The sequence below is a fragment of the Adelges cooleyi genome, unplaced genomic scaffold, assembly GCF_023614345.1.
Source record: "Adelges cooleyi isolate 19-005CV unplaced genomic scaffold, UGA_ACOO_1.1 ACOO_flye_CR_arks_rails_tigmint_CR_PRNA_574, whole genome shotgun sequence".
NCBI lineage: Eukaryota > Metazoa > Arthropoda > Insecta > Hemiptera > Adelgidae > Adelges > Adelges cooleyi.
Genome location: NW_026096268.1, coordinates 12,898,960 through 12,911,671, shown reverse-complemented (window position 1 = coordinate 12,911,671; position 12,712 = coordinate 12,898,960). Strand labels below are relative to the sequence as shown.

The following is a 12,712-nucleotide window of genomic DNA, read 5'->3' as shown; positions in this document are numbered from 1 at the left end:
TTACCATTATTGGTATCACTATGTGTAGCAGGTATAAGGTACAGGGTACTGTATACGTGACATGTATACAGTACACAGTGGTTAAAGTTTTCGGTCACATTTAGTAAAAAAGTGAAATAAATAAAAAGTTTTAGCAGACATTTCTATTAGCACATTTTTCCATTAGTGGAATCATAAAATTACAAAGATCTTCATTTGCTGTGGTGTGTAAATAGTATTTTGTTGAAAAGTTTACTTTCAAAATTTTCAGATAATTACAAGTTAAATCTTTGGGTTTGAATTTAAAAAAATGTGATTGACTTTCAAGCGATCGGAACTGTCATTACATATCAGCTGATTTCTCTATTTAATTGTAAAACAGTTTTTGAACGTAGCCGATTGACTATTTATGTAATAGTGATATACATATAATACATGAATAAGACATGAATGTTAATAATTTCTTTTTAATTTCATTACCTCCAGTGGTGAATGATTCTTTTTCTTAGTCTCCAATGTGTTAACTCTCATTCTTATATTTTTACCATCGTGCTTTTGTTAATCAAAACAGGGTTGTATTACTATTAATTTGTCAATTTCAACCCTGTGTTTATTATTTTTGTATTCACGTTGATCACATTGCTATAAAAACCAGAAACTTTAAACATTTTTTTTTTTTTTGTTACACGTTATTGTACGATATTATATTCTATTATATGGTGTCGTTTTTATTTTTCATAATAAAAAAAAACCGCAGTCTTAATTTATTATTAATATATTAACGCAAGTCTCCAACGTCCTTTTGTTCTACCTTTTTTGTGTTGTATTCTTTAAAATGCGTAGTTACTGATTTTCGGTATTGTACCTACGTTGTCAGTACAGCACACTGTCACACAGGGGCACGAGCTCGAGTTTCACTACCTACTTGCTACGACGCTACTCGCTTGGCACTGAGCATGTACGGGTTGTCCAAGTTTTTGTTGGCGCTGTGGCGGTTCTCGTTCATATGTCCGGTGGTCAAGCACCGAGCGGCCGACACATACCGGTTTAGCCGGTGCTTTTACATGTTCAACTTGATCATGCTGACCGTGTTCGTCGGCCAAAGCGTCTGGGCCGTCATCTCGGACGTGACTTTCGGCCGGACGTTGCGCATCAAGAGCACCACGACCACGGTGGTGACCGTCTTGCAGACCGTGTTGATGGCAATGTTGTGCGTGTTGGCCGTGTGCGGTTCGGCGGGACGCCACGAGACAATGCTGGAGATCGAGAGGCGGCTGCGCCGGGTGGATAAAGCGCTGGGAAGCCTTCCCGACCAGCCGATCGTCCGGTTCGGGGTCATGCTGCTGACGTGCAACACGGCGTTGTACATACTCGACGCATACGCCTGGTACCGGATCGACCAGCCCATCACCGCCTACTGGGTGTTCTACGTGTACGAGCACATTAGCGTGGCGTCATTGTTGTTGTACGCACAAATCACGTGGTGCATAGGCCAGAGGTTCCACCGGATCAACAGTCAGATCGAGTACAAGCTAAGGGAATGCATAAAAAACGCGACGAAAAAACAGATGAACCCCACACGCCAGCCAATGGTTTTCGTCAACAATTATACCGGTAAGTATTACAGTTGGAAAACAGCTCTCGGGACACCGCGAATGCCGTGTAAAAACGTCGGAATGGAAGGCAATGTGCGAGAGTCAGTAATGACTATAGTAACCCAAGAATCCCACAAGCGCAAAAAATTCTGGCAGTATCCCTTTAGGCACCGATAACGAAACCGTGAAACCTATAGAATTTATTTACCTTCCAAAATAAGACACACGTCAGAATCAACTAGAAATCCCGTTTAGGTATTTCAAATTACGAGTAAGAAAATTTCAAATTAAAAAGTAAGAAAATGACCTGCTGATGCTTGTAAAGGGAGTTCAGGACCGGACAATTTTTAGGACGATCGTTGGACCTCCAAAAGACATCCTTGAGGAGTTTATCATTCTTAATCATACTTATACAGGAATGAGTAACTTAATTTGAATAATAATATACAAATGATTTACAAGTCAGCGGTATATTTAGGTTAAGTGATGACACGGTTTAATTTATTATAGTTATTAATGTTGCGTTCTTTCTTAGACATCAATACAGTGTCTATTGCTAAACTCCAAGAACTCCACGATAGCCTTTGCAGTTGCATCAAAATGGTCAATGACAAGTTCGGCTGGCAGTTGTTCGTAACATTATTTTGCAACTGCGTGCATCTTATAGTGACGTCCAACTTAATGCTCGTCGAGTTGTTCTTTCCGGCCGAGGCAAACGCCAACACCGATATTTACTTCAAATGCATACAAGTCATTTGGGTTTTAATACATATATCTCATCTGCTTTTGATAGTATTACCTCCTTCGTACGCCACTAAAAAGGCACGTAACCGAATAGCTGTATTTTTTTTTTACACAATTAATTTAATTAATTTTTTTTAATAGGCTGAACGAACTGCCGTGATCATATGTAAACATTTATCAATGTCCTTGGAACAAGACGACATGAAACAGGTAAGCTCAGTGATTTTTATAATAATAATAATATATACAAACACATCTTATGTTATGATGTTCTTCACTCGGGATTCGTTTCATCATTCCAAATTGACTACATAAATTACTATCATTTAAAGTTCTTTTATAAATGATATGTTTTCAGCTGGAAATGTTTGTTCTTCAGTCACACAAAGAAATAATCAATTTTTCTGCTTGTGGAGTTATGAGCTTGCATAGATCTACGATTACTACGGTAATAATAAATAAATAAAATATTTTTTTGCAATTAATGAGCTAAGAACCATCCTAGTATATAATTAATATAATTAGATAAAAAAAAACAAAATATAATACAAGCTCTATTATCTTACATCGAAATTTCCAATTTACATAAATATTACTTTTTGAGTCAGTATGATTGACAATAGGTAGTTGTTTACAGGTAGCAGATTAGAAATCAAATTAAAAATCCTTACTCTTCTATTTATTTATGGTTGGTTTTTATTTCAACCTTCAAACTTTAGTTAATTTCTCTTTTTCGCCTATTCTATAATCTATTAATTTATTTGAGGGTTGCCTCTCTACTCTACAACATCCACTTATCATGAGCAGTTACATCTTCTACACACACATCACAAATGCTGTACTAAAATGACTACATACTAAACCATCACCTTGTTGGCTTTCCTCACTCTATTATATTTACATAACATGTCTATTAAACATACTTCCTTCCTACCTAAAAATTGTTTTTTTCAAAATTATAACTAAGTTAATATAATATGATAAAAAATATTATGAAAATATGAAAATTACACGAATGTAACGTTTTGGTTGATTTCAGATAGTCGGAACTGCAATAACGTATCTATCGATTTTAATTCAATTTAAAAACTCTGCATAAACTCACGCCTCATACATAATGTAAAACCGTTCGCCTAATAGAATGTATTATAATATAATATTATACCTATAATTACTGTCGCTGTAAAAGTCCTTTGAATATGTATTTTTTCTTTTCTAACTGGTTAATTGTTTTGACTATGAAATAAAATACTGAAAATTGATCTTAAAATATTGTTTTATGTCCTCAAACCTTTAAGGTATTTAATATTGACAACAAATATACCGCACACGTATTTCTAAAGTGACACAAGTCTAAAACTGGTATTTTTGGGTTATCGCCCAGTCGTTGGAGAATGGTTGTCACGGTCGCCCAGCGCATGTTAAACCGTCGACGGCGTGGCAAACATGTTTTGTGATATACGCCCGGTCAGACATGGATGTGACGGATATTATAATAACATAACGTTGTATTAAATGATTTATTTTTATAATTTTATAAAAAAAGAAAACATGGGAAAACGTTTAAGTAATGTAAATGAGAACGTTCATGAGTTATGTTGTTTTAATGAAATGGTCATGGTCTCTATAAATAAGAATTTGAATATTATCTGGCTTAGGTTTATAGAATTTTAGATACTTTTGCTAATTTCGTTTTAAAAAAAAAAAGATGAGCGAGTCCAAAATGTATAGATGCTGTACTACAAATACTGTCGTTTTTTCTTGAAACTTTGCATACAAATTTTATATGTTTATACCTTAACATCACATTTTTTTCAACAATCCCTTTACTTAATCACTTTTTTATTTTCATTCCTCTGCCAAAAAGCCATCGCCCTGGTTTATGCATGGTATTTAATACTAGGTTTTAAGAAAGAGTGCTCAATTTTACACATTTAGTATCCGCATACCCGTTATTGTTTTCGGTTTATCAATTTTTCGTTTGGTATTCTTAAATTCATTCACTTTTCTTAGTTTTGTAACTTTGTTTTTACCAAGACTTTAACGCTTGATATTATATTGGTCGAAACTTATTTTATAATACTAAAATTGACAATGATTGTTTTTATAGTAAAAAAATCATAGAAAACCCGACACCGTAAAATATAATACGACATAATATTATCATAAATAACTTTTTTAATAACGCGATTATTTTTCTCTTACCGTGTATACGTTTGTAAATATCTTATAACATACCGTACAACGTATTATACACCTTTATGTGAACTAAAGACACTGTTGTGTGTTTTTTTTGTCACAAAAAAAAACATACATATTCAAGAATTTATTTATTTCTGCGATCAAAAATATGTCAAAACTATGTCATCGACCTTTTCATAATTTATTTTAACCGATCAAAAGAATCAATTGTTAAAAAAAAAATGTAACTAAAAAGCGATCGGACACGACATGTATACAAAGGACATCGACACACAGCCAACAAGTGTAATGTACTTAGGCATTGCTGACAGCTGTGTTATGACAAAAACGACCGCGGAGGTGTTGTATAATATAATTTTATACCACAGTCAAATTACATCGCAAATGTATACCAGTTTTGGGTATAATATGAACAATTTGGCCGAACTGGATAACCCGAAACAAACGCTGACTGTTCTTCAAAAAATCGCTGGCGAGACTGGTGAGGAGCGCTTTGATCTACCTTGTGCGGTTTGTCGGATCAACCGGTGCCGAGTTCAACGTCAAGCATTATGCGTTCAACGTGCTCGCGGCGGTCGCGCTGGTAATCGGCTGCTACTGGTAGTTGGGGGCTGAACTCATTGCGTTTGTTGTGTTGGGTTCAAGATTCAAGAGCGTATCAGTGGCGGTAATCGGTAGCGTGAATTACACGCTGACGGTATTGCCATGCATGCTGGCCGTGATTGGTCGGCATCCAACATCTAATTAGGCATTCGCTAAAATCTATATAGTATTGACAGTGAACTTTTTAATTTAGTCAAAAGTAATATCAACAAAAATTTCGACTGTTATCCAATGATCGTGACGTCAAGTTGCATAATAATTGTTAAATTTTTCGTCAACTAAGCGACAATCACTTAACACTAACACCAACAAATATGAACTTAAAAGTATACAAATGGTATGGGTCAAAACATTTTCATGTAAAACAAATTAATTTGTTACTTCTTGTTATTTTATATTTGGGTTTAGACTCGCAATAGATTAGACGATAGGCCAACGTATTGAATAGGTAATACTATATTAATAAAGATAACTATTGGTTTTGGAAATTCAAAAATGTGTCAGCTTTAATTCAAACAATGTCGAAGACTATTTTTATTTTGTGTAACGTAGATTATGGCTTTATTTTATAGACATTTCTTAATGTATTGGTAGACCGTACACTGATTGACGGATACATGGGCGTAATGCAATGTCCAGATATGTTAAACCGCTCACTATTATTACTTATTTGCCTGCTGTCACGGTCGGAACTGATAATATAATATGCTTCTCTAAGTACATTATACACATTTGCATAAGTATCGTTGTAGAAGTCGTCCATGTATGTATTGTTCGTTATCTAATTATTTTGTTAGCTGCGAAATAAAATACCAAACGAAAAATAATTATCAGCAGTAGTTTGCAAACATGCATTCCGTTTCAAAATTTATAATTTTTTTATGGCGGCTAACCGGCCTGGGTTCGTTTTCCACGGACAACGACCGGGCGTCCAGCATCGCGTTGTCCAGAAGAGCCATCTTGTACACGTTGGCCGTTTACGGTGCGTACACAATTGTATGCGCTTTGGACTTCGTGTCCAGACGGTCTTGGCACGCGTATTTCAACGTGTCGCCGACGGACACCAACAACCGGTACAAGACCATCTGGGAAACGACCATGGCTCTGCTGTTCGTAGCGTCCACTGGCACCTTTTGGAGTACGGCCATGTGCCGTAAAGAACACCGACGGGTGTTCGACTGACACGTGGCGCTCGTCCGCGAGCTGACCGGTGTCAGCCGCGACGTCACCGTACGGCCGTCCTGGGGGCTAGACGCTTGCTGCTGGACGGTGTACCTGTTCATGGCCACCGCCATTGTATTCGACGCGTCCCTGACAGGCTCTTTGTCCTGGAAGTGGCTGGTCGCATACGTCTGGGGACACTACAATTTGCTGACCGGTCACTTGCAGTTCGCTGTCACCGTCGCCGGATTGACCGAATGTTACCGAATGCTCAACGACCGCATCACGATTGCCCGCAACGCGTTGAACGTGGACCGCGCGGCAAACATGTTCTGTGACATACCCCAAACAAACGCGACTGTCATAAGTGGTGAGATGAGACGGATATTAACGTTGTTTTATATTGTTTTTACCAACGAGTACATCTTATAATGTAATTCTACTTAATCTATGACATATCTGGTGACCCTTAAGTAACGTTTAAATTGTTAACGAAATTATGTTGGAGTTTTAAAGGGCGTCAACTAGAGTCTGTTCTTTGCTGTATTAGCTGTATGAGAACAAATATAGATTGCAAATAAATGGTAAATTGTAGTGAGAATATTTTTCAGTTTTGGACAAAGTGAAGTTGCTGACCATGGTAAAGTATTGGTCGGACATCCATTGGTCTATAACGCAAAACTTAACCAGAGTCAACGGTCTTTTCAAATTCCGGTTGTTCGTGTACTTTGTTTCCGGTTTGTATTTCTTAATAACGACACCGTACCAGTTGGCTATAGCCATACTGTTCGAAGAAATCGACGTTGTCCCGCACATCGTTCAGCGCACGTTATGGTTCGTCGGTATCATCCTGAGGATGTGCTTGATCATATTTCCATGCTCTCTACTCAACGACGAGGTAACCATATAAATACAAAATGTCCTTCAAATATTTATAATTGTACTCGTGAAAAATAAAACAATCTTGATATTGTTTTATTTTTTTGGTTTGACCGATGTACAGGTGATCAAGACAAAGATATTGCTCGGAAGTTTCCTCGATACGAACATGGACTTGATAGATATCATAAAAGTAAGGAAATAAAAATAAAAATTACATGCATGCTAAGGAAAACATTAGAAAAAACACCAAATGTATATAATTAACTCACAACACAGTTTAGTAATTGTTTTACTGAATTATTCATAATCTAGTCTTGAGATATCATAAAGTACCCGTCACTTATTCCTAAAGAGATTTTTTATTTACATGTTCATATAATACAATATAACAGTCATAATTAGTTTCCATGCCGAATTACAAATGTTATTAATTTTGCAAATAGTAAATCAAACGCTAAAAAATCAATTATTACCAGAATTAATTTAAAAAATACAACATAAAATACATTCAACCACAACCATTCACGCAGAAATTCAATATATTATTGAGATCTGGTAAAAAAAATATAGATAAGTAGGTATAATATTTTTTTGGAAAACAATATTGTAACATTTGTGTTACAAATGTTTGATTTCCTGTCAAATCAAAATATGTAATGCAGTAATTGGTAGTTTTTCAATGTTAAAACTATTGTTACAATAGTTATTGTAATACAACATTTATAATTTTCAATGAAATTTTATAAAAAATTTTTTTAAAATCGACCGTTCTTGTATGAATAATAACAATGAATTAAGCTATACGTGGTTTAATATAAAACTGACTTGTCTACAACAGGTCCTAAAGTATAATCATTTGCTTAAAACATGCGTCTTTTGTATGCTATTAAGTTTTAGAGATTTTCGAGTGAAAGTCACTTCAGGATTACAATATTGATTGATTAATAATTAATTATTCGTTGTAATTAATATTTACTTCTATTGACGTCTAACTTTAAGATAGAAATATCGGGTAATGAAAAGTTATTAACACAGTACCAAAAATAATATATCAACTATCTAAATGATAGAAGTTTTAATAGACATTTTGAAATTTCAGGTAATCGTTTAAACAAGTAATACGTGAATACATGTTATTAAAAATGACCCAATTAATTATAAAAAACAAAATAATGATCTTCTCGTAACATATTTAATGGAAATAATAATTGTCAACTAAACCGACCATTAATTTGTATGATTTTAGACTTGTTTCGCAGATGAAAATATATATGTACAATATATGTAGGTACATAATACATATGTTTGAAATAACTACATTTAATAGATTATAGTTTAATTAGGGGCGAAATAACTGTTGTCCGATATTTCAAGGAAATTCGTTATCTATCGAAGTTTCTAAAACTGTAATCTGATTTAAAAAAATATAATTGATACATTTTATTTCTGTAGAACTTTATTATAAATTGTAATATCTATTGTAGGTAAACACACAATAAATGTCTATTAATGTTCATTAAATATATACTCTTAAGATGCAGGCCAAAGAGTATCGCAGATAATTTAATCTTGGGTCTGGAATAGGTAGGTATGTCTATCTAATTATAGGTTAGCCTATCTTAAATGGCGATACGTTTGTTATTTGCTCTGAATAGATAGTTTGTAACTGGATTTTGATTCATTCAATAAAGCTTAGGTATTTTGGTCAGAATTATAACTTACTCAATATTGATCTAGTAGACAATCGAATAATATCCATACAACTATTCAATTGTATGACAACTGAAGGTGTTATAGTACAATAACAAGCTATCTCCAATTTTTTTATTCCCCAGGAAGATTAGGATTCCCCTTTACTACAATTGGTGGGGGAAAATACGTATATTTTAATAATATTATTTAAATATATAAAGTGCTGTGTGTGAGTGGCCTGAATTAAACATATTGTTTTGGGATGTGTTATAATTTCCATGTAATCAAACGTCAACTATCATAGTTAGAATCATTTGTATGGTGTGTTGTTATAATATAATACCTATCTAAAACCCAGCTGCTATACTATACTCGATAATGTATAGCTTGGTTTTATTTGACTATAGACCATAAAGACCACAATATATAGGTTAAGTATACATATTGTGGTAACTGTATCGTGAGGGGTATTCAAGCGTGAGTATAGCGTAAGGCTGGTTATACATCATGTTATCATGCTAGTTACATTTTATTTTTATAATACACATTTATGGGTTTTTATATGAAACATCTCTGACTGGTTACATATTATGTTGATGTTAATAATATATAATACACATCCTCACAGTGATAATATAATTTTTTTAATGTTTAAATAATATTTCATTGGAAAACAAATAATAAAATATTTGTAATATCGTCAATATTTGTGTTGGTGTTCATAATATTATTGACAAGGAATCGAATATAAAAATACACAGTTTTAATCATATTTCCCATGTGTTAGACTAGTTGTAGTAACAAGTCTAACAACACAAACATATTTATATAATTTATTTAAACTTAATAATATTATTCACACACGAATTATTTTCAAACCAATTAAAAAATAATTTTCGTCAAACCTCGACCAACAATTTACCCACAATAGTCAGTATTAAAATAATACATAGTGAATATAAATATATTATATATATAAATAGTAATTAGTAGTATTGACTATTGTTAATGATATTTTTGTGGGTCTTGTAGTACCTTTTAATTTTTTAACGAACATGCAATTATTTATACCATACCTACTTACAGGTAACAATTTTAATATTACAATACACAGTACCTTTAACTGCATACATTACATGTACATATTTACATTAGCACACGACATCGATTTTTTATGTTCAACGTTTTATATTGTAATACGTTAAGCATTATACATTTTTAAAAAACACACACTTATAAAAAAAGAGAGCCTATTACATTATGTAATAGTGCCTACCTTTATTTTATACATATAGATAGAAACATACGTGCAACAAATGGAGGTCAATAAACCGGAATTTAGCATTTACAGTCTGTTCGTCGTTGACAGGCCGTTGGTGGTTACAGTGAGTATGATACTTTACACGATTAATCGTTTATTCTAATAGTTTTAGTCTGGATTCTATGGCTTGGGTATATAGTGATCAGTTTGAAAGTGATAAAATCTACGGGGTAAATATTTTTGGTCATTTCAGTTTACAGCGTTTTGTTGAAATAAAACACATTTCAACCGGTGAGGCCATAAAAAGCCATATTTTAGCTTTGATTTGGGACAAAGAAAATAATATTTTATATTACCAGAGGCCAAAAGGGCTTTAAAAGTTACAAAAAAAAAACCTAAAAAATGTTTTAATATTAACGTTTTGTTCGGAACAGAATTTAAGTTTTTAGAAATGAAAATTCTCAAAAAAAATGGTAAAAAACCGTTTTTTTTATTTTGTAATATTAAAAATAACGGTTTAACCGATTAAAACAAAAATTTGAGCTGTCTTTTCATTTACTATTTATACCAAAATGTTTTCTTTAAATTATCTTTAGGTTGTCAAAAAGGATTAGTACAACCTCATTAAGCTTCACAACTTCACTCTATTTTATAATATCGTTTTAGTTTTATACATGTATACACATATAAATATATGTGTATACATTTGTACAAATATATGCTTCTGCAAATATATTCTTCTGACACAATTCACAAATAAGAAAAAAATTATAAATTAAGAACCTCCCAAATAATAACCTTGTATTTGAAAGTATTTTTTTTTTTAGAAAATATCAGTCGACAGAAGCTATGACTTAAGTATTGAATCACTTAATTTCATCTTTTTCCAGGTCGCGGGAATCGTTACGACATATTTGGTCATATTCCTACAACTTCAAGGCCAATAAACGAAGCTCGATTTATCTGTTTGCATTAACGTTTCCTCGAACCTAATTCGTGTATGCTTTATTTATAACCAAAAGTGTTAAAAATTATGTTTACTGTTCTATATTATAATTTAGAATGTACTTTTAATATACTTGCACATACTTAAACGCGGTTGACATCCTGTATTTTTTAGTATCGACTGTTGATGTGTTTATAATTTGTAAGTGGCTTCAGGGTACAGGTGTATGGGACATATAGTATAACTTTAATACATTCCAATTAAAGTACTTTTAGAGAATCGTGACCATATCAGTTTATCAAGTACCTATATGCTATTGCATCCTACCTAAGTGTGACGAGGCCAAGTCACAAGTGTAGTTGCATCCTACGACTGGGGCCATTCGAATTGGTTAGATCAATAGAACGGTTCTGTATGAATAAGTATGGTATTGGGAGCACTGTATTATAATAACTAACCATGATGTGATGGACGCGTGAATGAATATTATTGTTTTTAAGTTTACTGTTTCGTTTGTCAAATCAGCTAAACAAATATAGTAGACTAATCACAACAAAATAATATTATACAGAAGGTTGACGTTGCAGTATTTGTTCAACGCCTCACCCTACACTGCACTATAAAATGCAATATGCATATTTTGTGGTTTTTTTTTCATTAATTTATATTTTAAAACTTAATGTAAATAATATTTCGTACACTAAACGTAGTGTTTTTGTATAAAACCAAAATCATTTGCCGTGGAATGACCGACAAATTTTAATTGTTTTGCATTGTAAAATTATTAAATCTTTAGTCATACAATTATTTTAAAAATATAGAGTATGTGTGTTGATATAGTTTTTAGACGAAAACATTATACATAAATATAATACATTATGTTATAGTAATTCGTTTTGACTTATTCATGTTTGATTTATGTAAAACCCAATACTAATTTCTTACATTGGTTTAATGACCGAATAGCTCACCATTTAAAGCCATTGTCCTTTTACTTTTATTGTATAAATATTTTGTAACCGCTCTATCAATATTATATCAATTTGTTTACTAAAAAACTAATGGTATATTTTTCCACAACGCTTTTGTTAATCTCCATGATTAATATAAATGTACTATTACAATTATTGCTCGATTTGAGGGTGAACGAACTTAAAAAGTTAGACTGGATATTGAATAATCTAATACATATTTTCTTTGATATAGATGTCCTGCTTAGTGTCCAATTACTAACATTTCCAAGTGCAATTACTAAAAATTGAGACATGCGCCTATTTAAAGAAAAAGCTCAACGGTAATATGCTTTCAAAGAGTTGTAATTTGAAAAATAATATTCAACGCGGTACCCGGAATTTTGATTTTATTTACAATTTTGTTAAACTCGAACTAGTACTAACCTTGTGTTATTTCTGAGCCTAACTTTTGATGAGTATACAAGTTTTTTAGGTTCATATCGAAAAATTGACAGCACACTACTTTATAATTAATTAATTAAGGTAGGTGCCATGGCGTTTTCTTTAACATTATTAGACATAGTGACGGCCATGGCCGGATCGTTCAATTTTAATAGACGGTTAAGTCATTTCCTTTTTTCAAGAAGTGTATTGATTTGTGAGCTATTTTGTGTCGTGGCAAATAGGAATCGTC

At 32.9% G+C, this 12,712-nt stretch overlaps 1 protein-coding gene and 1 pseudogene across 1 annotated transcript; both read left to right on the top strand.

Annotated features, from left to right (window-relative positions):
• The first annotated feature begins 935 nt into the window (after positions 1–935).
• On the top strand, positions 936–3,460 carry LOC126843216 (gustatory receptor for sugar taste 43a-like). The gene is made up of 5 exons (XM_050580591.1): positions 936–1,593; positions 2,110–2,396; positions 2,460–2,528; positions 2,677–2,766; positions 3,358–3,460. The coding sequence occupies exons 1-5, from the start codon at positions 936–938 to the stop codon at positions 3,415–3,417; spliced, it is 1,164 nt and encodes a 387-aa protein (XP_050436548.1). The 3' UTR covers positions 3,418–3,460.
• A 2,497-nt stretch (positions 3,461–5,957) lies between these two features.
• LOC126843317 (uncharacterized) lies at positions 5,958–11,537 on the top strand (annotated as a pseudogene).
• Positions 11,538–12,712: the final 1,175 nt, after the last annotated feature.